General features: G+C 42.5%; 2 protein-coding genes across 2 annotated transcripts in view; both read right to left on the bottom strand.

Moving 5' to 3' along the window:
- Positions 1–55: 55 nt before the first annotated feature.
- On the bottom strand, positions 56–23338 carry LOC129137403 (serine/threonine-protein kinase SMG1-like). Its single transcript, XM_054669009.2, has 5 exons — positions 23229–23338; positions 22105–22252; positions 21571–21730; positions 20762–20841; positions 56–227 (listed from the first exon to the last, which is right to left on the bottom strand). Exons 2-5 carry the CDS (start codon positions 22248–22250, stop codon positions 146–148), a joined length of 468 nt encoding a protein of 155 aa, XP_054524984.1. The 5' UTR covers positions 22251–22252; positions 23229–23338; the 3' UTR covers positions 56–145.
- LOC749371 (serine/threonine-protein kinase SMG1-like) overlaps positions 23274–23445 on the bottom strand; it is a 44787-nt gene continuing 44615 nt past the window's right edge. The window contains exon 12 of the mRNA XM_063796320.1: positions 23274–23338. The gene's annotated coding sequence lies outside the window, so the exon portion shown is untranslated. The remainder of the gene's footprint in view (positions 23339–23445) is intronic.

Consider the following 23445-nt stretch of genomic DNA (forward strand, 5'->3'; position numbering starts at 1 on the left):
ACTTTGAATTTCTACTTCATGCCATGCAAAATTATTTTACCCCTTTTAACCTCAGTTTTCTTCTGTGTGAAACAGGAACAATAGTTTCATTCGTCATTCAGTTTCTCTCAAGGTTTCACGAGATCATACCTATAAAACATCCAAGTCATTTAAATGTATCATCATCTCTGTCATAATTAGTGGGATCCATTTCACTATTATTGGATATACAGTTCTGTGCCTGAAACCTACAAAAAAAGAAAATGTTAAGTCTAAAAAGCATTAGTGATTTCTCATTTTTATATTACTAATTATAACCCTATTTAATCACACAAGGCCTTGTCCGTGGCAGGTGCTCAATAAACACTTGTCGAATCAATGCCACGTGGGCTCCGGAGCCACACTGTTTAGATTCTATTCTGCCTCCACCACTTATCAGCTGTGGGATCTGGGTAAGATAATTCACCTCTTTATGTGTGCACTTCCCTCTCCATAAACTATATATAATGAGAATCCTTAGCTCATTCAGTTGTGGTGAGGGGTGAATGATTTGGCACACAGGAGGGGCTTGTTAAACATTAGCTGTGATGATCTCCTTCCAAATCTTCATTTTCAGAGCCACAGATGAGGCCATAGTGCAACCAGGTGACCTTAGAGTGTAAGTACACATGATCGCCAGCTATGCTCTATCTCCACCATAGGTCCAAGACTGGGTAGTTCTGGCCTGGAGGTTTCTGCTGCATCTGCCTTCTCAGTGTTCACCTAAGGACTTTTGTATTTACCTCCTCACATCCCCACAGATGGGGTTCAGGCTGCCGGACACAGCTGGGTGATACCAGGGCAGTGGTCACCTGTGCCAGCCCCATGAGGTAGCTGGAGGATCATTGTTCCTTCCTTCTCGGGCTCTGGGCAGATGCCAGGGCTGGGGTGACCCATGCCCTCAAGTTTCTTGCTTTGGTGGGCCACATTTTCCCTTGGCAAAGAGGGTAAAGGTCACAGGATGCCAGAGAGCTGTGACTTCTCTGTGCCCTGGGCCCAAACTATGAAGACCTGACACACTATGCTAAAAGTCCAAGGCTGGGTGCTCCCCAGAGCTTCTTGCCTCACCGCTTCTGCTGAGGGAGGAATGAATACTATGTCCTCCCAGAGCTTTGGGAGCTTGTAGCAAGCAGCCTCCCCAGCGCAAAATCTCTTGGAAACCTCTAACTGTGTCTGAAACATTAGTGCAAATGTTGCATCCTATTTCCCATATGTCCGCACGTTTTAGGAAAAAACCCTCAATTTCCTAAATATGCAAGAAAAATCGGTATTGTAGGACAATGTGACTTTTTAAAAAGTTATTTAAAAATCTTCCCCACCTCCTTTTCTGCCCTCCAAGACTGCCAAATACTTGTTGAACATATATTATTAAATGCCTACTACATGCCAGCCATGATTCATGGTCTTGGGGACACAGCAGAGAACGAACTGACAGGATTCCTGTCTTATGTAACTCACATTCTTATATGATAATGATAAGGGTTAACATTAATTAAGCTGTCACTATGTGTTAGTCACGGTGCAGTCATTCCCACACATTATTACACTTAAACCTGCTAGCAAGCTTGCAAGGTAGTTAGTTGTTTTTCCTTTAAAAACTGAGTCTCGGAATGATGAAGCACTCTGTCCAATGTCACACAGCTAGTAAGTGTGGAGACCTTGCATCCAATCAATGCCCGTCTCATTCTAAAGGCCATGTTATGTGTTCTCCAGCCCATGGAGAATAATTTTAACACAGTCAATGAAATTTCTACACAACAATGTTCTTGTCTCAAGTCCAAGAATGCCTCCTACACCTCCTATAATACTGGCTTTCTGGTGAGTAAACATGCCATTCTCATGTGTAATCAGGTGGCAAATGGAGATATGACCAAAGTAACCATCTGCCTACACTCATAACCCTGTACACACTCTTCCTGTGTCGATTCAATTCAAGTACCCCTTTTGATCACTTAGCAAATCTGACCTTTAAAAGGGTTAAGGTTTTTATATCCATGTAAGTTTCTGTACTGCTTTGGAAGTCTCTGGTTAAATTAATACTCTTTTAATAGTGACCTGTGATTCTGTTTTGATCAAGTGTTTTCAAACTTGACGTCTTTGATGGGTTTCTCCAGTGTCAAAATCCTAAATCAAGTCTTTTTGGCTTAAAACTAACTTTGGGATTTTTTCAGGTGCATCCCTTGGGGAGTCCAAAGAATGTATCTCTCATCTTGTACAGGTATTAAGTGATTCGATTTATTTGGTAGATTAAATGCGCAGGCATTGTCAAATGTGGCGATACTGCATGGGAGGGCACTGTCAAGTGAGGTGACATTAGATCTCATCTCAGTTATATTTATGGGTATGTTGTTGATACACGTGTTCCAAACATTGCATACATTTATACAAATTTAATATGATTTGTAATTTTGATAGTTATGCTAAATATTTGCTAAAGTTATATTTGTACAAACATGTCATGAATGGCTGGGCACCGTCACTCATGCCTGTAATCCCAGCACTTTGGGAGACAAAGGCACGTGGATCACCTGAGGTCGGGAGTTCCAGACCAGCCTAATAGAGTGAAACCCTGTCTCCACTAAAAATACAAAAATTAGCCATGCCTGGTGGCACATGCCTGTAGTCTCAGCTACTCGGGAGGCTGAGACAGGAGAATTGCTTGAACCCAGGAGGCGGAGGTTGCAGTGAGCCGAGATCATGCCACTGCACTCCCGCCTGGGTGACAGAGGTAGAATCTATCTTAAAAAAAAAAAAGTTATTAATTATTTCTGAAGATTGTATGAAATTTATAAAAGTCTGGTGGCCCTGATATGATGCTGTCAGTCATGATTCTGATTACTGTCTTAAAATGCTGCACATAAGTAATTAAATTTCCTTGTGAACTGGGAAGTTTCATCAGACTTTTATCATAACTATTGTTTCCATCATCCACAGTTACTGTTTTGAATTCTTCTCTAAAAATATTTGTAATTGGCAATAGTCCAAATTTTCTTTTGTTTTCTTTCCTGTTTTTGAGACACAGTCTGGCTCTGTCGCCTAAGCTGGAGTGCAGTGGTGGGATCTCAGCTCACTGCAAACTCCACCTCCCGGGTTCACGCCATTCTCCTGCCTCAGCCTCCCAAGTAGCTGGGACTACAGGTGCCTGCCACCACGTCCAGCTAATTTTTTGTATTTTTAGTAGAGACAGGGTTTCACTGTGTTAGCCAGGATGGTCTCAATCTCCTGATCTCGTGATCTCCGCGCCTCGGCCTCCCAAAGTGCTGGGATTACAGGTGTAAGCCACCGTGCCCAGCCTAATTTTGCGTTTTTAGTAGAGACGAGGTTTCACCATGTTGGCCAGGGTGGTCTCGATCTCCTGACCTTGTAATCCGCCTGCCTCGGCCTCCCAAAGTGCTGGGATTACAGGCGTGAGCCACTGCAACTGACTTTTTTTCTTTTCCTTTTTTTTTTTTTTTTTTTGAGACAGAGACTCACTCTGTCACCCAGGCTGGAGTGCAGTGGCATGATTTTGGCTCACTGCAACCTCCACCTCCTGAGTTCAAACAATTATCCTGCCTCATCCTTTGGAGTACCTGGGATTACAGGTGCGTGCCACCGTGCCCGGCTCATTTTTGTATTCTTAGTAGAGACGGCATTTCGCCATGTTGGCCAGGCTGGTCTCAAACTCCTGGCCTCAACTGATCCACTCTCATTGGCCTTCCAAGGTGCTGGGATTATAGGCGTGAGCCACCACAACTGGCTCAGTAAATACATTTTTTATTATCAAAAAAGAGTAGTGTATGGTTGGCGTATTCTGTGTAGAATGTATTTTATTGATGTCTCCTATTTTTATAATTTCTGAGTTAAGTACTTTTTAATTAATGCTTTTTAGTTTTGGGCAGATTCAGTTGACTAAAGCACCTCATTTCCCAGATACATGAAATAAAATATTTGGCTTCTTTTCCAATTTCACACTGATGTTATTTTGTGAAAATCAGTGCTTTAAGATAAATCTTTATACGTTAAGGTAAACATGAGAAACTTGATCTAATATTTAATATTTATTCAGTTCTACACTTTACTAACTTCTACACCAGCAGATTTAGACATTATGTAACCATCTCAAGAAGTTTCACTTGGATGTAATGCTTCACGCTTGTAATCCCAGCACTTTAGGAGGCTGAGGTGGGAGGACTGCTTAAGGCAAGGAGTCTGAGACCAGCCTGGGCAATACAGCAAGATCCCATCTCTATTTTAAAGAAAAGTTTCACTTTGGGAGGCCAAGGCGGGTGGATCACAAGGTCAGGAGATCGAGACCATCCTGGCTAACATAGTAAAACCCCATCTCTACTAAAAATATAAAAAATTAGCCGGGCGTGGCGGTGGGCGCCTGTAGTCCCAGCTACTCGGGAGGCTAAGGCAGAAGAATGGCGTGAACCCGGGAGGCAGAGCTTACAGTGAGCTGAGATTGCGCCACTGCACTCCAGCCTGGGCGACAGAGCGACACTCCATCTCAGAAAAAAAAAAAAAAAAAAAAGTTTCGGCAAGTTCCATCTAAGAATTACAGCAGAGTTCTGTTGTCTCCAATGTCATCTTCCACAGATTTCAAGTTGTGAAGCCCTGAACTGTTAATTTATCTTGAGAATGTATATTTAAGCTTAATTTAAGACTATATACCTAAAAATTGAGCATATAATTTCTATCATTTGTTTATGTAAGTTTCTGTAAGTCATAAGTATGTGGTTTCCAAGTGTATAATTTATCTGAATGTAATAGGCATTAATATATTTTACATTACTGGGACCATAGTACAGAAATTTCTAAATGGTTTGTAAAATAACTTGTTATTTGTGTTGTTGTAAAAGCAGTTAATACAATGGAAAAACTCGTAAGAAGAAGATACAGTTTAACATCAAAAAGTTTACCCAAGGTAATTATGAGTACTACCTGGCAAAACTTCACAGAAGCTGTGGTATCACTTTTATGATGGAAGAATAGTGTTTGCATTTTGTGTAAAAGTACTTGCGGCTGGGCGTGGTGGCTCACGTCCCAGTGCTTTGGGAGGCGAAGGCAGGTGGATCATCTGAGCCCAGGAGTTTGAGACCAGCCTAGGCAACGTGGCAAGAGCCTGTCTCTCCAAAACCTACGAAATTTAGCCAAGCATGGTGGTGTGAGCCTGTAGTCCCAGCTACTTGGGAGACTCACGCTGGAGGATCTCTCGAGCCCAGGAGGCAGAAGATGAATAAATAAATGGATGCAAATGAATGAGATGAGGTCTCTCTTGAAGGAGAGAGCAAAAGAGATTTAAATAGTAACAATTATAATAAGGCTGGGCGCGGTGGCTCACGCTTGTAATCCCAGAACTTTGGGAGGCCAAGGCAGGCGGATCGGTTGAGGTCAGGAGTTCAAGACCAGCATGGCCAACACGGTGAAACCCTGTCTCTATTAAAAATACAAAATTAGCCGGACATGGTAGTGCGTGCCTGTGGTCTCGGCTACTCAGGTGGCTGAGACAGGAGAATCACTTGAACCTGGTAGGCACAGGTTGTAGTGAGCCGATAAATATAAAAAGTATTAGAGTACTAACAGAGGAAAGTTTCCACTGATCACCTTTTAGCTTTAAATAATGCAGAAGCATTTGCCCAGTTTACTTGTAATTAAAAATCATGCATCATTCACAATTTATATCTTTTTTGTTTGTACAAAAATGAACACAAGTTATTCTCTTTTATCTGTATTGTCATTGGTTTGGTGAGAGGGAATTAGGCCACTTGAGAGTTTGTGTGTGTTTACAATTTCCTGGCAAGGCACGGTGGCTCATGCCTGTAATCCCAGCACTTTGGGAGGCGAAGGCGGGCGGATCACTTGAGCTCAGGAGTTCGAGACCAAATTGGGCAACATGGTGAAACCCTATCTCTACGAAAAATGCAAAAATTAGCTGAGTGCCGTGGCTTGCACCTGTCCTCCCAGCTACTTGGGGGGCTGAGGAAGTAGGATCGCTCAAGCCCAGGAGGTGGAGGTTGCAGTGAGCCGAGATCACGCCACTGCACACCAGGAAGGGCAACAGAGCAAGACTCTGTCTTAAAAAAAAAAAAAAAAGAAAAGAAAATTAACTTTGGTATTTCAGGTTGTATTTAAATGGAGACTTAACATGAACTATGTTCATAACAGTTGACCAAATTAAGTGTAGATCGTCTCTTTAATAAAGAGATCATCTGGAACTGCAATTTCTAACTCATACATCATTGCTACAAACCTTATTTGTTTACTGTTTCTCTTCCAAGGACCATCAGTCATCCTTTAAAATTCATTTGAAGCTCTGAAAAGATATTTTTTGTTACATGGGCAATTTACTTTTAGTACAGTAAAATGTTATGTGAATTTCTACAGTATGTTTGCCAAAATGAATTATATCTAGAATGAGCTTAACAATATATTCTGGAGGCAGCTTTCATTTGAAATTAGGTTCATCTTCTGAGAGTATGAAAAAGTTAATGGGTTTTTGTGCCTGAAGATTTTGATGTTGCATTTGGCTACATTTAATCCACTTTCGCCCATAAGTTTTAGCATCTAAAAAAATTAAATCACTGCTAATGCAATTAAAATGCATTATGAAATGCATTTCTGTCCAGGCTGGAGTGCAGTGGCACAATCTCGGCTCACTGCAAGCTCCGCCTCCCTGGTTCACACCATTCTCCTGCCTCAGCCTCCCTAGTAGCTGGGATTACATGTGCCCGCCACCACGCCCGGCTAATTTTTTTTTTTTTTAATGAGGCGGAGTCTCGCTCCGTTGACCAGGCTGGAGTGCAAATGGCATGATCCTGGATCACTGCAACCTCTGCTTCCTGAGTTCAAGTGATTCTCCTGCCTTGCTGGGATGACAGACGTGCACCACAATGTCCGGCTAATTTTGTATTTTTAGTAGAGACGTGGCTTCACCATACTGGCCAGGCTGGTCTTGAACTTCTGACCCCAGGTGATCCCACCTTGGCCTCCCAAAGTGCTGGGATTACAGGCATGAGCCACTGTGCCCAGCTTAAGATCTCTGTTTTAATGTTAATGCTGGTCAGTTGTGTCTGGATTCCAGAGGGAGGAAGGTAGAATGAGGCATGTTGACACCTCCCCTTCCCATCATGGCCTAAGCTGGTCTTTTCAGTTTACTTTGGAATGTCCTTGGTCAACAGGAAGGGTCCATTCAGTCGGATTGGGTGGCTTAGAATTTTATTTTTGGTTTACATCTCAACTATCACAGCAGCCGGGCGCGGTGGCTTCACAGCTGTAATCCCAGCATATTGGGAGGCTGAGGCAGGGGAATCACCTGAGGTCAGGAGTTCTAGACCAGCCTGACCAACATGGAGAAACCCCCCGTCTCTACTAAAAATACAAAATTACCCGGGCGTGGTGGTACATGCCTGTAATCCCAGCTACTCGGGAGGCTGAGGCAGGAGAATCGCTTGTACCTGGGAGGCGGAGGTTGTGGTGAGCTGAGATCGTGCCACTGCACTCCAGCCTGGGCAACAAGAGCAAAACTCTGTCTCAAATAAATAAATAAATAAATAAATAAACAAACTATCACAGCATAAAGTAGGAGGAATATTTCGTTACTGTCTAGTTAAACTGGTTAATGCAGAAAGGAAGTCTGGAAATTCCAGTTTTAAAGTAAAATTCTGGACATTGTAGGATTGTTTATTTGGCATAGTTGTGATGTTTGTTCCCACATTATGGTTTTGTTGGCAGGGCAGCCTTTAAGGACCTGTATATTTTCTTCTAGACTCTATATATTCCCTGTGAGTATTAGTTGTATGGTCAAACTGGCAAATTTTACCATAGGTATAAATAATAGAGAATGTGGAAGAATAGTGAATAGTGTCAGAGATAGTTAAAAGTCCATAAAGTAGTAGAGAAGGTAATAAGTAATACTGGCTTGGACTAAATATTTGTTGAATAAATGTTTTAAAAAACAGGCTACCTACAATTTGTGTTGAAGATATGAATGAATGAAGTTTCCACACCCTTATGTGGAGTCCTGATAAGTAAGCAACAATAAGGAAGGGTCCCCAGGTTGGGGAGAGCCCCAAGTAGAGAACAATAATGAACAATTATTGTATGAACAATTTGTTAGAGACAGCTAATCACAAACAACCTGGGGGCACAATGACCTCATTCCACACATAGCACCCTTCAGCAGGACCCTATAAAACTTTCCTCCAGCCCTTGCCTCTTTGCAGGTAGCCCCTTCTTTGCTGAGCTGCCCATTGCAACATATTTTCATAATTTCTCTAATAAATCTGCCCTTCTTTACCTACAACTATCTTGGTAAATGGCTTTACCACCTGCAAAACTGACCCTAGGTTGTTGCTACCCGATATGGTTTGGCTGCGTCCCCACCCAAATTTCATCTTGAATTGTAGTTCCCATAATCCCCATGTGTCGTGGGAGGGACCCGGTAGGAGGTAATCGAATCATGGGGGCAGGTTTTTCCCATACTGTTCTCGTGATAGTGAATACATCTCACTAAATCTGATGGTTTTATAAAGGGCAGTTTCCCTGCACGTGCTCTCTTGCCTGCTGCCATGTAAGACATACCTTTTTGCTCCTTCTTTGCCTTCCACCATGATTCTGAGGCCTCTCCAGCCTTGTGGAACTGTGAGTACATTAAACCTCTTTTTCTTTATAAATTACCCAGTTTCAAGTATTTCTTCATAGCAGTATGAAAAGTAACTAATACACTACCCGAGACACCTTAGGAGATTTGTAATAGCTGTAATGCCAGGTCCACCATATTTTTAGCATAAAGCAAATGTTTATGCGTGATATGACTGCACAGGCTTTCTTTCAGCTGGAGCCATAGCAACTCAAGTAGTAACCCTATCTTAGTCTGATTAAAAGTAAATATTAGTCTGGGCATGGTGGAACATGCCTGTAATCCCAGTACTTTGGGAGGCTGAGATAGAAGGATTGCTTGAGCTCAGGAGTTTGAGACCAGCCTGGGCAACAAGGAAAAACACCGTCTCTACAAAAAATACAAAAATTAGCTGAGCGTGGTGGCACACACCTGTAGTCCCAGCACCTTGAGAGGGTGAGGCAGGAGGATCTCTTGAACCCAGGAGGTGGAAGCCGCAGTGGGCAGAGATCATGTCAGAGGTGTGTGAACCAGAGCAACTCCATCTTAAATAGGAGCCGGGAAAAATGAGGCTGAAACTACTGGGCTGCATTCCCTGATGGTTAAGGCATTCTAAGTCACAGGATGACATAGAAGGTCAGCACAAAATACCAGTCATAAAGACCTTGCTGATAAAACAGGTTGCAGTGAAGGAGCTGGCCAAAACCCACCAAAACCAAAATAGAGACAAGACTGACCTCCCATCATCCTCCCTGCTACACTCCTACCAGCACCATGACAGTTTACAAATGCCACGGCAACATCAAGAAGTTACCCTATATGGTCTAAAAAGAGGAGGCATGAAAAATCCACTCCTTGTTTAGCATATCATCAAGAAATAACCATAAAAATGGGCAACCAGCAGCCCTCACGGCTGCTCCGTCTATGGGGTAGCCATTCTTTTATTCCTTTACTTTCTCTCTTTTTTTTTTGAGATGGAGTCTCCCTCTGTCACCCAGGCTGGAGTGCAGTGGCACGATCTCGGCTTACTGCAAGCTTCGCCTCCCGGGTTCATCCCATTCTCCTGCCTCAGCCCCCAGAGTAGGTGGGACTACAGGCGCCCGCCACCACACTTGGCTAATTTTTTTGTATTTTTAGTAGAGATGAGGTTTCACCGTGTTAACCAGGATGGTCTTGATCTCCTGACCTCGTGACCCACCTGTCTCGGCCTCCCAAAGTGCTGGGATTACAGGAGTGAGCCACCGTGCGCCTCCTCCTTTACTTTCTTAATAAACTTGCTTTCACTTCACACTGTGGCATCACCCTGAATTCTTTCTTGCACAAGATCCAAGAACCCTCTCTTGGGGTCTAGATTGGGACCCCTTTCCTGTAACTATCATGCTACTGCACTCCAGCCTCGGCAACAGAGCAAGACCCTGTCTCAAAAAAAAAAAAAAAAAAAAAAAAAAAGGAACATGACTTAATACATTCATTTTGGAGGGTAAGTCTCTCAAAATAGGCCTTTCACTGGGGGAAAATGGTAAAAATACTCCCTGGTAATTCAAGAATTGGAAACTCCTGAGATGCTGCTCATATTAGCTGAACACTTATCAATACTTCACTTTTTTCCATATATACTCAAGGAACAAGTGCTATTTAAAGTGTTTCACTCCACTGTGCTAGGTGCAAGACTATAAACAGGTGTGAGGATCAACACTTTTATGAAAACCAGTGTCATTCTGGATATAGTTTCAGATGCTAGTGCAAACGAAGCTCTTGGTATACGGAAAAAGTATTCAACAATAAATTAGGCATGGTTGCTTCCATTTTCTGCCTCACATACTTTTTTTTTCATGGTTAAAGTGATATAATGTCTATGATATTTTAGATTGGCAGTTGCAAACTAGTGGTCCTCAGTGTGCTTTTTATGACACCTACAAGGTTTGAAGACTTTGATTTCATATTAAAAATTTGGGTTTCAGGCTGGGTGTGGTGTTGCATGCCTGTAATCCCAGCACTTTGGGAGGCTGAGGCAGGAGAATCGCTTGAACCAGGGAGGTGGAGGTTGCAGTGAGCCAAGATCGCGCCACTGCACTCGAGCTTAGGCAATAGAGCAAGACTCCATCTCAAAAAATGAATAAATAAATAAATAAAATCTGGGTTTCAGGCCAGGTGTGGTGGTGCACTCCTGCAATCCCAGCACTTTGGGAGGCTGAGATGGGCAGACAGCTTGACCTCAGGAATTCCAGACTAGCCTGGGCAACGTGGCGAAACCCCATGTCTACAAATAATACAAAAAAATTAGCTGGGTGTAGTGGAGTGTGCCTGTAATCCCAGCAACGTGGGAGGCTGAAGTGAGAGGATTGCTTGAGCCTGGGAGGTTGATGTTACAGTGAGCTGAGATTGCCCTCCTACACTCCAACCTGGGCAACAGAGCCAGACCTTGTCTTAAAAAAATAAATAAATAAATTGATTAATTAATTAATTAATTCTGGGTTTCTGGCATCTCAAAAAAAAAAAAAAAAAAGGAAAGGTCAGGGCACATGGCTGCTACAGTCCTCTATTAAGCAATGTGCCACAGCAGGGGTCCCTGACCCCTGGGCCATGGACATGTACTGGTCTGTGGCCTGTTAGGAACTGGGCCACAGAGCAGGAGGTGAATGGTGGGTAACAATTGAAGCTTCGTCTGTATTTCTGGCTGCTCCCCATTGCTTGCATTGCTGCCTGAGCTCTGCCTCCTGTCAGATCAGCAGCATCATTAGATTCTTACAGGAGCATGAACCCTGTTGTGAACTGCACACACGAGGGATCCAGGTTGCATATTCCTTATGAGAATCTAATTCCTGATGATTTGTGGTGGAACAGTTTCATCCCAAGACCATTACCATCCTGCGCCCCATCCCTTGCTGCCTGTGGAAAAATTGTCTTCCACAAAGTCGGTCCCTGGTGCCAAAAATGTTGGGGACTGCTGTGCTTTAGAATCTGCCATGAATCTGCAGCCTCTATTATATAGCTCCCTATAGACTTTGCTTCCTACCGTCTTACGTTCTGCCTTATAGGCATTTGAGTTTGCAACCCTTGTTTTTGTTAGTATGCTACGCTGGTGACATTGACCAAATTGACCACGCATTAATTATAAGCTTAGTTGGTGATGACCTCAACGGAATAACGTGACATAAGTATTGTGACAATACTTCTTGCATGTATCTGCAGGTGGAATTGTAAACCTGGTGGTCCGAGATGGTCTAATTCGATCTTCCTATGTTATCTCCTTATATTAATAGTGGTAACATTTGTGGTGGTGATTCAGCATTTCAATGCCTCTTCTCATGGCAACAACAAACGTTTTCCTTCTGAATCAACATTAACCTAGATGTTACTGTGGATCAAAATTAGACTCTACATTTTCAACCACAAAATTACTGGGCAGTAAAAATTTTTCTTAATATTGATTGCCTACATAGGTTGTGTAATTAGCATATGTTTACAGTTCTATGATTTCTGCGTGGCTGCTACAGAGCTGGAGGGGGTAAAGCAACAGTGTTTTCTCAGTTGCGCGAGCAGCATTACATTATAATAAATAGGTAATATTAAACTGGGCTGATGAGAGTTGCAAAAGACTACTTTAATGTTCATATGGAACCAAAAAAGAGCCCGCATTGCCAAGACAATCCTAAGCCCAATAAACAAAGCTGGAGGCATCATGCTACCTGACTTCAAACTATACTACAAGGCTACAGTAACCAAAACAGCATGGTACTGGTACCAAAACAGACATATGGACCAATGGAACAGAACAGAGCCCTCAGAAATAATACCACACATCTACAACCATCTGATCTTTGACAAACCTGACAAAAACAAGAAATGTGGAAAGGATTCCCTATTTAATAAATAGTGCTGGGAAAACTGGCTAGCCCTGTGTAGAAAGCTGAAACTGGATCCCCTCCTTATACCTTATACAAAAATTAATTCAAGATGGATTAAAGACTTAAATGTTAGACCTAAAGCCGTAAAAACCCTAGAAGAAAACCTAGGCAATACCATTCAGGACATACGGATGGGCAAGTACTTCATGTCTAAAACACCAAAAGCAATGGCAACAGAAGCCAAAACTGACAAATGGGATCTAATTAAACTAAAGAGCTTCTGCACAGCAAAAGAAACTACCATCAGAGTGAACAGGCAACCTAGAGAATGGGAGAAAATTTTTGCCATCTACTTATCTGACAAAAGGCTAATATCCAGAATCTACAAAGAACACCAACAAATTTACAAGAAAAAAAACAAACCCCATCAAAAAGTGGGCAAAGGATATGAACAGACACTTCTCAAAAGAAGACATTTATGCAGCCAACAGACACATGAAAAAATGCTCATCATCACTGGCCATCAGAGAAATGCAAATCAAAACCGCAATGAGATATCATCTCACACCAGTTAGAATGGCGATCATTAAAAAGTCAGGAAACAACAGGTGCTGGAGAGGATGTGGAGAAATAGGAACAATTTTACACTGTTGGTGGGACTGTAAACTGGTTCAACCATTGTGGAAGACAGTGTGGCGATTCCTCAGGGATCTAGAACTAGAAATATGATTTGACCCAGCCATCCCATTACTGGATACATACCCAAAGGATTATAAATCATGCTGCTATAAAGACATATGAACACATATGTTTATCGCGGCACTATTCACGATAGCAAAGACTTGGAACCAACACAAATGTCCATCAATGATAGACTGGATTAAGAAAATGTGGCACAGATACACCATGGAGTACTATGCAGCCATAAAAAAGGATGAGTTCATGTCCTTTGTAGAGACATGGATGAAGCTGGAAACGATCACTCTCAGCAAACTATCACAAGGACAAAAAACCAAACACCGCATGTTCTCACTCACAGATGGGAACTGAACAATGAGAACACTTGGACACAGGAAGGGGAACATCACACACTGGGGCCTCTTGTGTGGTGGGGGAGGGGGAAGGGATAGCAGTAGGAGATACACCTAATGTAAATGACCAGTTAATGGGTGCAGTACACCAACATGGCACATGTTTACATATGTAACAAACCTGCACATTGTGCACATGTACCCTATAACTTAAAGTATAATTAAAAAAAATAAGTAAATAAATAAAAAAAGAAACAATTGCTGGCTTTGCAATTCTCTTTCCTCCAAAATCGCCAAGGCCTCAATTTACTCATTGCTGAAAAAGGACGACTCTGTATATTTTTAAATGAAGAGTGTTGTTTTTACCTAAATCAATCTGGCCTGGTATATGACAACATAAAAAAACTCAAGGATAGAGTCCAAAAACTTGCCAACCAAGCAAGTAATTATGCTGAACCCCCTTGGGCACTTTCTTAATTGGATGTCCTGGGTCCTCCCAATTCTTAGTCCTTTAACACCTGTTTTTCTCCTTCTCTTATTCGGACCGTGTGTCTTCTGTTTAGTTTCTCAATTCATACAAAACCGTATGATTCTATATGACAATAATTCTATATGACCAATAATTCAATAATTCTATATCACCAATAATTCTATATGACAAATGCTCCTTCTAACAACCCCACAGTATCAGCCCTTACCCCAAAATCTTTCTTCAGTTGAATCTCTCCCACTGTAGGTTCCCATGCCGCCCCTAATCCCGCTCGAAGCAGCCCTGAGAAACATCGCCCATTATCTCTCCATATCACCCCCAAAAATTTTCGCCACCCCAACACTTTACCACTATTTTGTTTTATTTTTCTTATTAACATAAGAAGACAGGAATGCCAGGCCTCTGAGTCCAAGCTAAGCCATCATATCCCAGTGACCTGCACGTATACATCCAGATGGCCTGAAGCAACTGAAGATCCACAGAAGTGAAAACAGCCTTAACTGAAGACATTCCACCATTGTCATTTGTTTCTGCCCCACCCTAACTGATCAATGTACTTTGTAATCTGCCCCACTCTTAAGAAGGTTCTTTATAACCTCCCCCACCCTTAAGAAGTTTCTTTGTAATTCTCCTCACCCTTGAGAATGTACTTTATGAGATCCACCTCCTGCCCCCAAAACACTGCTCTTAACTCCACCGCCTATCCCCAAATCTATAAGAACCAGTGATAATCACACCACCCTTTGCTGACTCCTTTTTCGGACTCAGCCCGCCTGCACCCAGGTGAAATAAACAGCCATGTTGCTCATACAAAGCATGTTTGGTGGTCTCTTCACACAGACACGTGAGACAGGAGTTCGAGACCAGCCTGGCCAATCTGGTGAAACTCTGTCTCTACTAAAAATACAAAAATTAGCTGGGCATGGTGGCGGGCACCTGTAATCCCAGCTACTCGGGAAGCTGAGGCACAAAAATTGCTTGAACCCAGGAGGCAGAGTTTGCAGTGAGCCAAGATCACACTGTCAGGCCTCTGAGCCCAAGCCAAGCCATTGCATCCCCTGTGACTTGCACGTATACATTCAGATGGCCTGAATTAACTGAAGATCCACACAAGAAGTAAAAATAGCCTTAACTGTGACATTCCACCATTGTGACTTGTTTCTGCCCCACCCTAACTGTTCAATGTACTTTGTAATCTCCCCCACCCTTAAAAAGGTACTTTGTAATCTCCCCAACCCTTAAGAAGGTTCTTTGTAATTCTCCCCACCCTTGAGAATGTACTTTGTGAGATCCACCCGTGCCTGCAAAACATGGCTCTTCACCCCCTATCCCAAAACCTGTAAGAACTAATGATAATCCACCACCCTTTGCTGACTCTCTTTTCGGACTCAGCCTGCCTGCACCCAGGTGAAATAAACTGCCATGTTGCTCACACAAGGCCTGTTTGGTGGTCTCTTCACACGGACACACATGAAACACACGACTGCACTTCAGGCTGGGCGACAGAGCTGGATTCCATCTCAAAAAAAATAAAAAGGAGTCACCTCCCCCGAGAGGCCTCTGGACCACCCCATCTGAGCAGGCCACTCTTCCTTCTCTATCTTACCATCTTGTTTCTGTCCCAGTAGTTAGGGCTCGGGACCAGCCTGGACAACATAACGAGACCCAGTCTCTACTAAAACTCAAGAAAATTAGCCAGACGTGGGTGCATGTGCCTGTAGTCCCAGCACTTTGGGAGGCCAAGGTGGGTGGATCACCTGAGGTCAGGAGGTCGAGACCAGCCTGGCCAACATGGTGAAGTCTCGTCCCTACTAAAAATACAAAAATTAGCCAGGCACGGTGGCACACACCTGTAGTCCCAGCTACTTGGGAGGCTGAGGCAAGAGAATGGATTGAACCCAGGAGGCAGAGGTTGCAGTGAGCCGAGATTGCACCATTGCACTCCAGCCTGGGCAACAGAACAAGACTCCATCAAAAAAAAAAAAAAAAAGAAAAGAAAAGAAAGAAGAAAAGAAAATTAGCCAGGTGTGGTTGCATGCACCTGTAGTCCCAGCACTTTGGGAGGCCAAGGCAGGAGGATCAATCAAGGCTAGGAGTTTGAGACTGCAGAAGGAAACCCTGTCTCTAAAAACAAGGTCCAGCTAAAATCAAGGTCCAGCTCCACCACAAGCGCAGCTCCAGGGGCTGTTGAGTTTTGCCTCTACCATTCCAAGTAGTCTCTGCTCCAGACCAAGTCCCACCATCTGGCAGTCATGTCAGTCCAACCACAGTCATATCAGGGCGCTTCCAGGTTCTTTCATTGAGTGCCCCTTGAGGAGGCTGGAGGAGAGGCCAATGACATTTGCACTTGAGACTCCAGAGTCTAGATTTATAACCACTATGTTACGGCTGCCAGTGTGGCTGCAAGGACACTTCTTTCATTCATTCATTTACAATAGATGTAGCATTTGCTGTGTGCCAGATGCCATTCTAGGTTCTAGGGAAACAAGGCAAAATCCCTGTTTTCCAAGGCATCCACATTCTAGGAAAGACTGCTACCAGCCTGGCCTGGTGGCTCATGCCTGTAATCCCAGTACTTTGGGAGGCCGAGGTGGGCGGATCACTTGATGTCAGGAGTTCAAGACCAGCCAACATAGTGAAACCCCGTTTCTACTAAAAGTACAAAAATCAGCTGGGCATGGTGGCACGTGCCTGTAGTCCCAGCTACTCAGGAAGCTAAGGCAGGAGAAGCGCTTGAACCAGGGAGGCAGAGGTTGTGGTGAGCCGAGATCATGCTACTGCACTCCAGCCTGGGCAACAGAGTGAGACTCCATCAAAAAAATAATAATAATAATAAAATAAAGACTGCTACTAAACAATAAAATAACCAAACCAGATAGATGACTTCAGGTGGTGGTAAGAGCTTTGAAAGAATAAGCAAGGTAACTAACTGGTCAGAGGAAGGGAGATGGGTGCATTCCCTCAGATAGACCGCCCCAGAGGTCTGCCTCTCTGACATGACATTTGAGCAGAGACCCAACAGGAAAAGGAAGAGACCGCTCTATGGCCAGGCACGGTGGCTCACACCTGTAATCCCAGCACTTTGGGAGGCCCAGGCGGGCGGATCACGAGGTCAGGAGATCGAGACCATCCTGGCTAAGACGGTGAAACCCTGTCTCTACTAAAAATACAAAAAAATTAGCCGGGCGTGGTGGTGGATGCCTGTAGTCCCAGCTACTCGGGAGGCTGAGGCAGGAGAATGGCATGAACCTGGGAGACGGAGCTTGCAGTGAGCCGAGATCGCGCCACTGCACTTCAGCCTGGGCGACAGAGTGAGACTCCGTCTCAAAGAAAAAAAAAAAAGAACGAAGAGGAGTCCAGGCGAAGAGAACAGCAGATGCAAAGGCCCTGTGGCAGAAACAATCTTGGTATGCTGGAGGAATAGGAAGGCAGCCAGTGCAGCTGGAGCAGGATAGGTTAAGAGAGGATCAAGGTGATGAGGGCCTGGAAACGGGGGCTGGGGTCGAATCACCAGATCCTGTTGGTTGCAATGGAAGAGCCTGGAGTTTATACTCAGAGCAGTGAGAAGCCACTGGAAAGTTGTTTTTTTGTTTTTCTGTTTTTGAGACAGAGTCTAGCTCTGTCACCCAGGCAGACTGCAGTGGTGCAATCTCGGCTCACTGTAACCTCTGCCTCCCAGGTTCAAGCGATTCTCCTGCCTCAGGCTCCCCAGTAGCTGGGATTACAGGCACATGCCACCACACCCATCTAATTTTTTTTTCTTTTTTTTTTTTTGAGACAGAGTCTCTGTCACCCAGGCTGGAGTGCAGTGGCGCAATCTCAGCTCACTGCAACCTCCACCTCCCTGGTTCAAGCGATTCTCCTGCCTCAGCCTCCCGAGTAGCTGGGACTACAGGTGCATGCCACCATACCTGGTTAATTTTTTGTGTTTTTAGTAGAGACAGGATTTCACCATGTTAGCCAGGATGGTCTCGATTTCCTGACCTCGTGATCTGCCCACCACGGCCTCCCAAAGTGCTGGGATTACAGGCACGAGCCACCGTGCCTGGCCAGCCACCGGAAAGTTTTATGTAAGCAGGGGAGTGATCTGTTTTATCATTTAGAAGGATACACACCTCTTCTTCTTTTTTGAGAGACAGGGTCTAGTTCTGTCACCCAGGCTGGAGCCCAGTGGCACAATCATAGCTTACTGTAACCTCAAACTCCTGGGCTCAAGTGATCCTCCTGCCTCAGCATCCCAAAGTGCTGGATTACAGGCATGAGTCACCATGCCTGGTCACACTTCTCATTCTTTAAACCAGACCTCATTTGTCCACCTCCCCCATCCCCCGCCCCACCCCACGGACTGTCCTATAATGCCCATACAACAGGTCACTGTTTAGAAAGTGCTACAAAGTTACAAACACAGTCCCTTCTGAGCCTCCCACCAATGTTGGTGGGTACAAGGTCAAAAAAAAAAAAATCTCATCTATCTAAGGGGCATAGGAGACTTTTTAGTTAGAGGGCCCAATTATAGTCCTCCTGAAAAGATGCCAAAAGTCCCCTTAAACACTTAGCAAAGATTCAAGAAAGATGAATCTCACATTCTTTGTATGGGAAATGAGGAACTTGACATCTTCAATATAATGGATTCCACTGAAATAAGATGACGATCAATAGGAACCAACTAAAAAAATACTTGACTAGCTGTTATTGAAAGGCTGAAATTCAGCTGACATAAGCAGTATTAATATTGAGCTAGAAAATAATTCGCATTGAATTCAGCCCAACTTTTGTTTTCTGATTTGGGTCTCTTCTAAATTTTTTTCTTCTGGACATTGGGAACAATCCAATTTGAAGGCCTCAATGCCCAAATCTACACTCTTGTTTTATTCTATATCCTTGGCTTCTTTTTTTTTTTTTTTTGAGATGGAGTCTCATTCTGTCGCCCAGGCTGGAGTGCAGTGGCGTGATCTTGACTCGATGCAAGATCCGCCTCCCGGGTTCATGCCATTCTCCTGCTGCAGCCTCCCGAGTAATTGGGACTACAGATGCCCGCCCCCACGCCCAGCTAATTTTTTTGTATTTTTAGTAGAGACGGGGTTTCTCCGTGTTATCCAGGATGGTCTCGATCTCCTGACCTCGTGATCCACCTGCCTCAGCATCTCAAAGTGCTGGGATTACAGGCGTTAGCCACCGTGCCCGGCCCACACCTAGGTGATTTTTAAAGTTCTTCTAGTAGAGAAAGGGTCTCACTATGTCGGGTCGCCGTGTTTGATGTCAGTTTTCCCTGCCAGAATCTACAATCTCCTTGATCACCATTATATCCCAACGTAGAGCTCAGTACCTGGTACAAAGCACATTTGATCAATATTTGCTGAATAAAGAAATAAAAATGAAGAGGCACTCCAGCCTGGGCAACAGAGTGAGATGGTCTCAAAAAAACAAAAACAAAAACAAAAAATGACTGGAAAGGAGATGAGGATACTTGTGAAGCCATATTATATGACACGCTCTGTGCTAGGACTTTTATATACCTTGTCTCATCTCTTCATCTCATACAATCCTTACAAGTATCTCAAAAGTGGGGAAATCCCCATATAACTGAAGACGAAGGCAGTTCAGAAGTTCACTGATTTGCCCTAAGGTTCCTCAATTTGCAAATGTCAGGCCAATGATCCAACCCCAGGTATGTTTGGCAGTGAAGGACCAGTTGAGTCATAGCTGCAAGTAACCACCCTGCAGTGGTCCCTATCTTGGCCGTTAGCTTACATTGACATTTAACACTCAAATTTATTCAGTAACACCAGCTATCATGTTTTCCACTAAAACTCCACAGCATTCTGGCAACTTTTCTATTTCAGAGCAATAAAGTAAATTGTTAGCATCCCTTTGACATATAAATATTTCTACAAATAGTAATTCTCTAGCCATTGATTTGGAGTATTTAAAACTCAACATTCATAGCACATTTTATGTGACAAAGAACTTATGTTCAGAACACAAAAATAAGTCTTACGTCTTCATTAAAAACGGGTGAAGAATTTGAACAAACATTTGCAAACTAAAATACAAATGAAATACACTCAACATCATTAATCATCAAGAAAATAAAATTATGAGATAATCACTAATAATCACTACATATGCACCACAGTGATTAAAATTTTTTTAAGTTAAGCCACGTGACCCAACAAGGTGCATTCACTCAAGAGAAACACAAATATATGTCCACTCAAAGACTTGCACATGAATGTTGAGAGCAGGTTTATACTGAATAGCGCAATGTGAAAAAACCCCAAAATCTAGCAAAGGATGAAGGGAGAAATAAACTGTGGTATATACATACAATAGAACACTACTCAATAATAAAAAGGATTATATTCCTGATACATGCAATATGGGTGAACCTTAAAAATATCATGCTGAGCAAGAGAAGCCAAACACAAGAGAACATGTTGTTATGATTTCACGTACATGAAACTTTAGTAAAGACAAGCCTAATCCATAGTGACAGAAAGCAAATCAGTAACTGCTGACAGGGGCAAATGAGGAGATGATCCCAAGGGAACCTTCTGGGGTAAGACGCTGTTCTGTATCTCGATCCTATTGGTGGTCACACAAGTGAAGACATGTTAGAACTCATCAAACCATACACTTAGAATGTGTAATATAAACCTCAATAAAGCAAAATTTAAAAAAAAAACCACCTTTAATTTTCTCTTACAAAAAAAAAAAGGAAAACCACTTAACTTTAATTTTCTCCAACAACTGATTCTGGTACACAGTATACCTTAATGCCTGCATCCATGGCCTCACGTCATGCTGTTTACATGAACGTAAAGCTTCGCCGAAGAGTGGAATAAGACAGTCCTGCCAGAGAAAAACCAAAATTACTCAACGTAAAACAGGCTGTTGATATGTTTGCAGATATATAGCAAGTCTTAAGTCCAAGACTGCAATATAGTTTGGCTACTTCAGATTGATTGCAGTAGTTTTATCTATTACACTATACCCTTACATCATTTATCTTCTACTCACAAGAGGCAAGCACACAGTAAGAGAAAGCCTTTTGTTTTGAAGGGAAATCTTCTTCAGAATATTAAGTCTCATTTATCAATATACTTAATAAAGCACATTACAAAAAAAAAGTCACAGCACATTTACTATAAAGCAGACTGCAGAAAAACATTACAACTAAGGCTTTATTATGAAGTTCTCAAAGATCATCATTCATTCAGAAGCCCCCATCTCTGGTCGAACTTTACCCCATTTAGGATGAAGAGGAGAGATCTTTGTTTGCAGCAAATCTAAAATTTACGTAATCCGCCTAAAGGAACTGTCTTTACATACACCACCTCCCACCCCAAAAATAGAAGAAAAAACTGAGCAATTTGCCATCCTTGCGATTATCTCAGGTTCTTCCATCTGCCCCATGTACTTCCCAAATGAAAGACTGCCTGAAAACAGCATGCTAGATTTCTGGATTTACCAGCTTGCCCAACTACAAATCCTATTCCAAAAAACTCAAAAAATAAGGTCTTTGTTCTACACTAATGACCATTAATAGTCATAAGAGTGTGCTTGTAAAAATATACAGACCTCTGTTGAAAGTCTGTTAGAAACTGTGGTCTCCAAAGCAGATGAGCAATACAGCTGCAAGGTACTTAGAACTGGCAAAGACTGTGAAACTGTTAAAGTAGAAAGTCTCAGAGGTCCAATAGCGATGCGGGATGTTTGCTTCAAGTACTTTACCACATTTCTGAAACAAAATATTTACTGTCAATTAATAAAAATTACAATTCATAACCACTCAAAGAATAAAGCAATTGATAAGATGCTATCAAACTGACATCCAAAGTTAGGGGGCAGTAAGAGGAGCAGCCTGCTCTATAATAAAATGATATTAGCAAGTCAAGACATTTGCTTTTGGGGATTTTTACATTTTATTTCATTTCAACCTCAGTTTTTGTTGGCAAGCAGCATTCATATATCATATGACTTCTACAACTAAAATGAAGCTATTAGCACTAGTATTTAGTAACCTAGTAACTCTCCTTCCAGCCCTCTTCACCCCATGTATGTTTATCACATGATATACACAATGTACATTTACCTCCATAAGAGTAAACTTACTCAGTTATAGACTGCCACTTCTGATCTTGTTCTATCGGGTTTAAAGCAGTTGCCAAACAAACAGAACCTCTTAACAATGGAACTTCAATGGATTTCTGAGGTTCCCTTGGATCTGGACTTAACATGTTATGAAGCAGTTTTTTCATGTCTACAGAAGTTAAATGAAATGTCATTAAGTTAATGTGCTTTTATTAGAAATTTTGATTTATGTTTGGCATTATTAAAAACTAATCACCAATGAACAGCTCCTTTAATATTTCAGGCAGTTAAACACTATAAGCATTACTGAGAGCTATATAAAAATCATACTTCATACAAAATTACTGTACCTCAGACCCCTAAAAAGCAGTTGCCTTCAAAGGCTCAAAAATCAGTAAGTCGAGGTCAGGCGTGGTGGCTCACGCCTGTAATCCCAGCACTTTGGGAGGCCAAGGTGGGTGGATCACGAAGTCAGGAGTTCAAGACCAGCCTGGCCACGATGATGAAACCCCGTCTCTACGAAAAATACAAAAAATTAGCTGGGCACGGTGGCAGACACCTGTAATCCCAGCTACTCAGGAGGCTGAGGCAGGAGAATCGCTTGAACTCAGAGGGCGGAGGTTGCAGTGAGCCGAAATCGCGCCACTGCACTCCAGCCTGGGCAACAGAGTGAGACTCTGTCTCAACAAAAAAGAAAATCGGTAAGTCAATCTACTATTTAAGGGGACAAATCTAGACCTGCATTAGCAAATCTTGCTCAATCCAGAATACTCATTAAACTTTTTCATAACATTTTATAAAGTGTTCCATTTGTGATAAAGAACTTAATTAATGAGCCACATCAAGATGAAAATCAAGAAAAATATTTAGCTGAAACACTACTTTGTCCTTTGTCAAACAAAATGGCTAGATAAATCTCAAAGTATTAAGGTGGTCATTTTTTTTATTTGACTTAATTTTAAGTGCTTTTCATTTCCCAAATCAAACATAAATAGGGCAGCCCTAAATTTGTTGCTTCACATGGGATTCTGCCCCCCCAAAAATGTAAAATAACTTCCAGATTTTCCAGTAAAATATACTAAGCCAAACATTTTGAGCAACTTGTCCACTAAAATAACTTTAAAACTATTTTCTCAAATACCTACCTATTTTTTCTTTTGATCCTCCAGCAAGTAGATTGATATTTTCTCCTGGTAACAATTCTAATTGCTCGGTACATTCGACAAATTTTCCAGACTCAAAGCTGCTTAATGATCTGTAATTAAAATATTGGTTAGCTTGTATTCCTATGCAGCCTGTGGAACCATTAAAAAAAACAAACAAACAAAAACAGAACAAATCCTAGGAAGACAGCAAAGTACA

The sequence above is a fragment of the Pan troglodytes genome, chromosome 18 (genome assembly GCF_028858775.2).
Source record: "Pan troglodytes isolate AG18354 chromosome 18, NHGRI_mPanTro3-v2.0_pri, whole genome shotgun sequence".
NCBI classification, from domain to species: Eukaryota; Metazoa; Chordata; class Mammalia; order Primates; family Hominidae; genus Pan; species Pan troglodytes.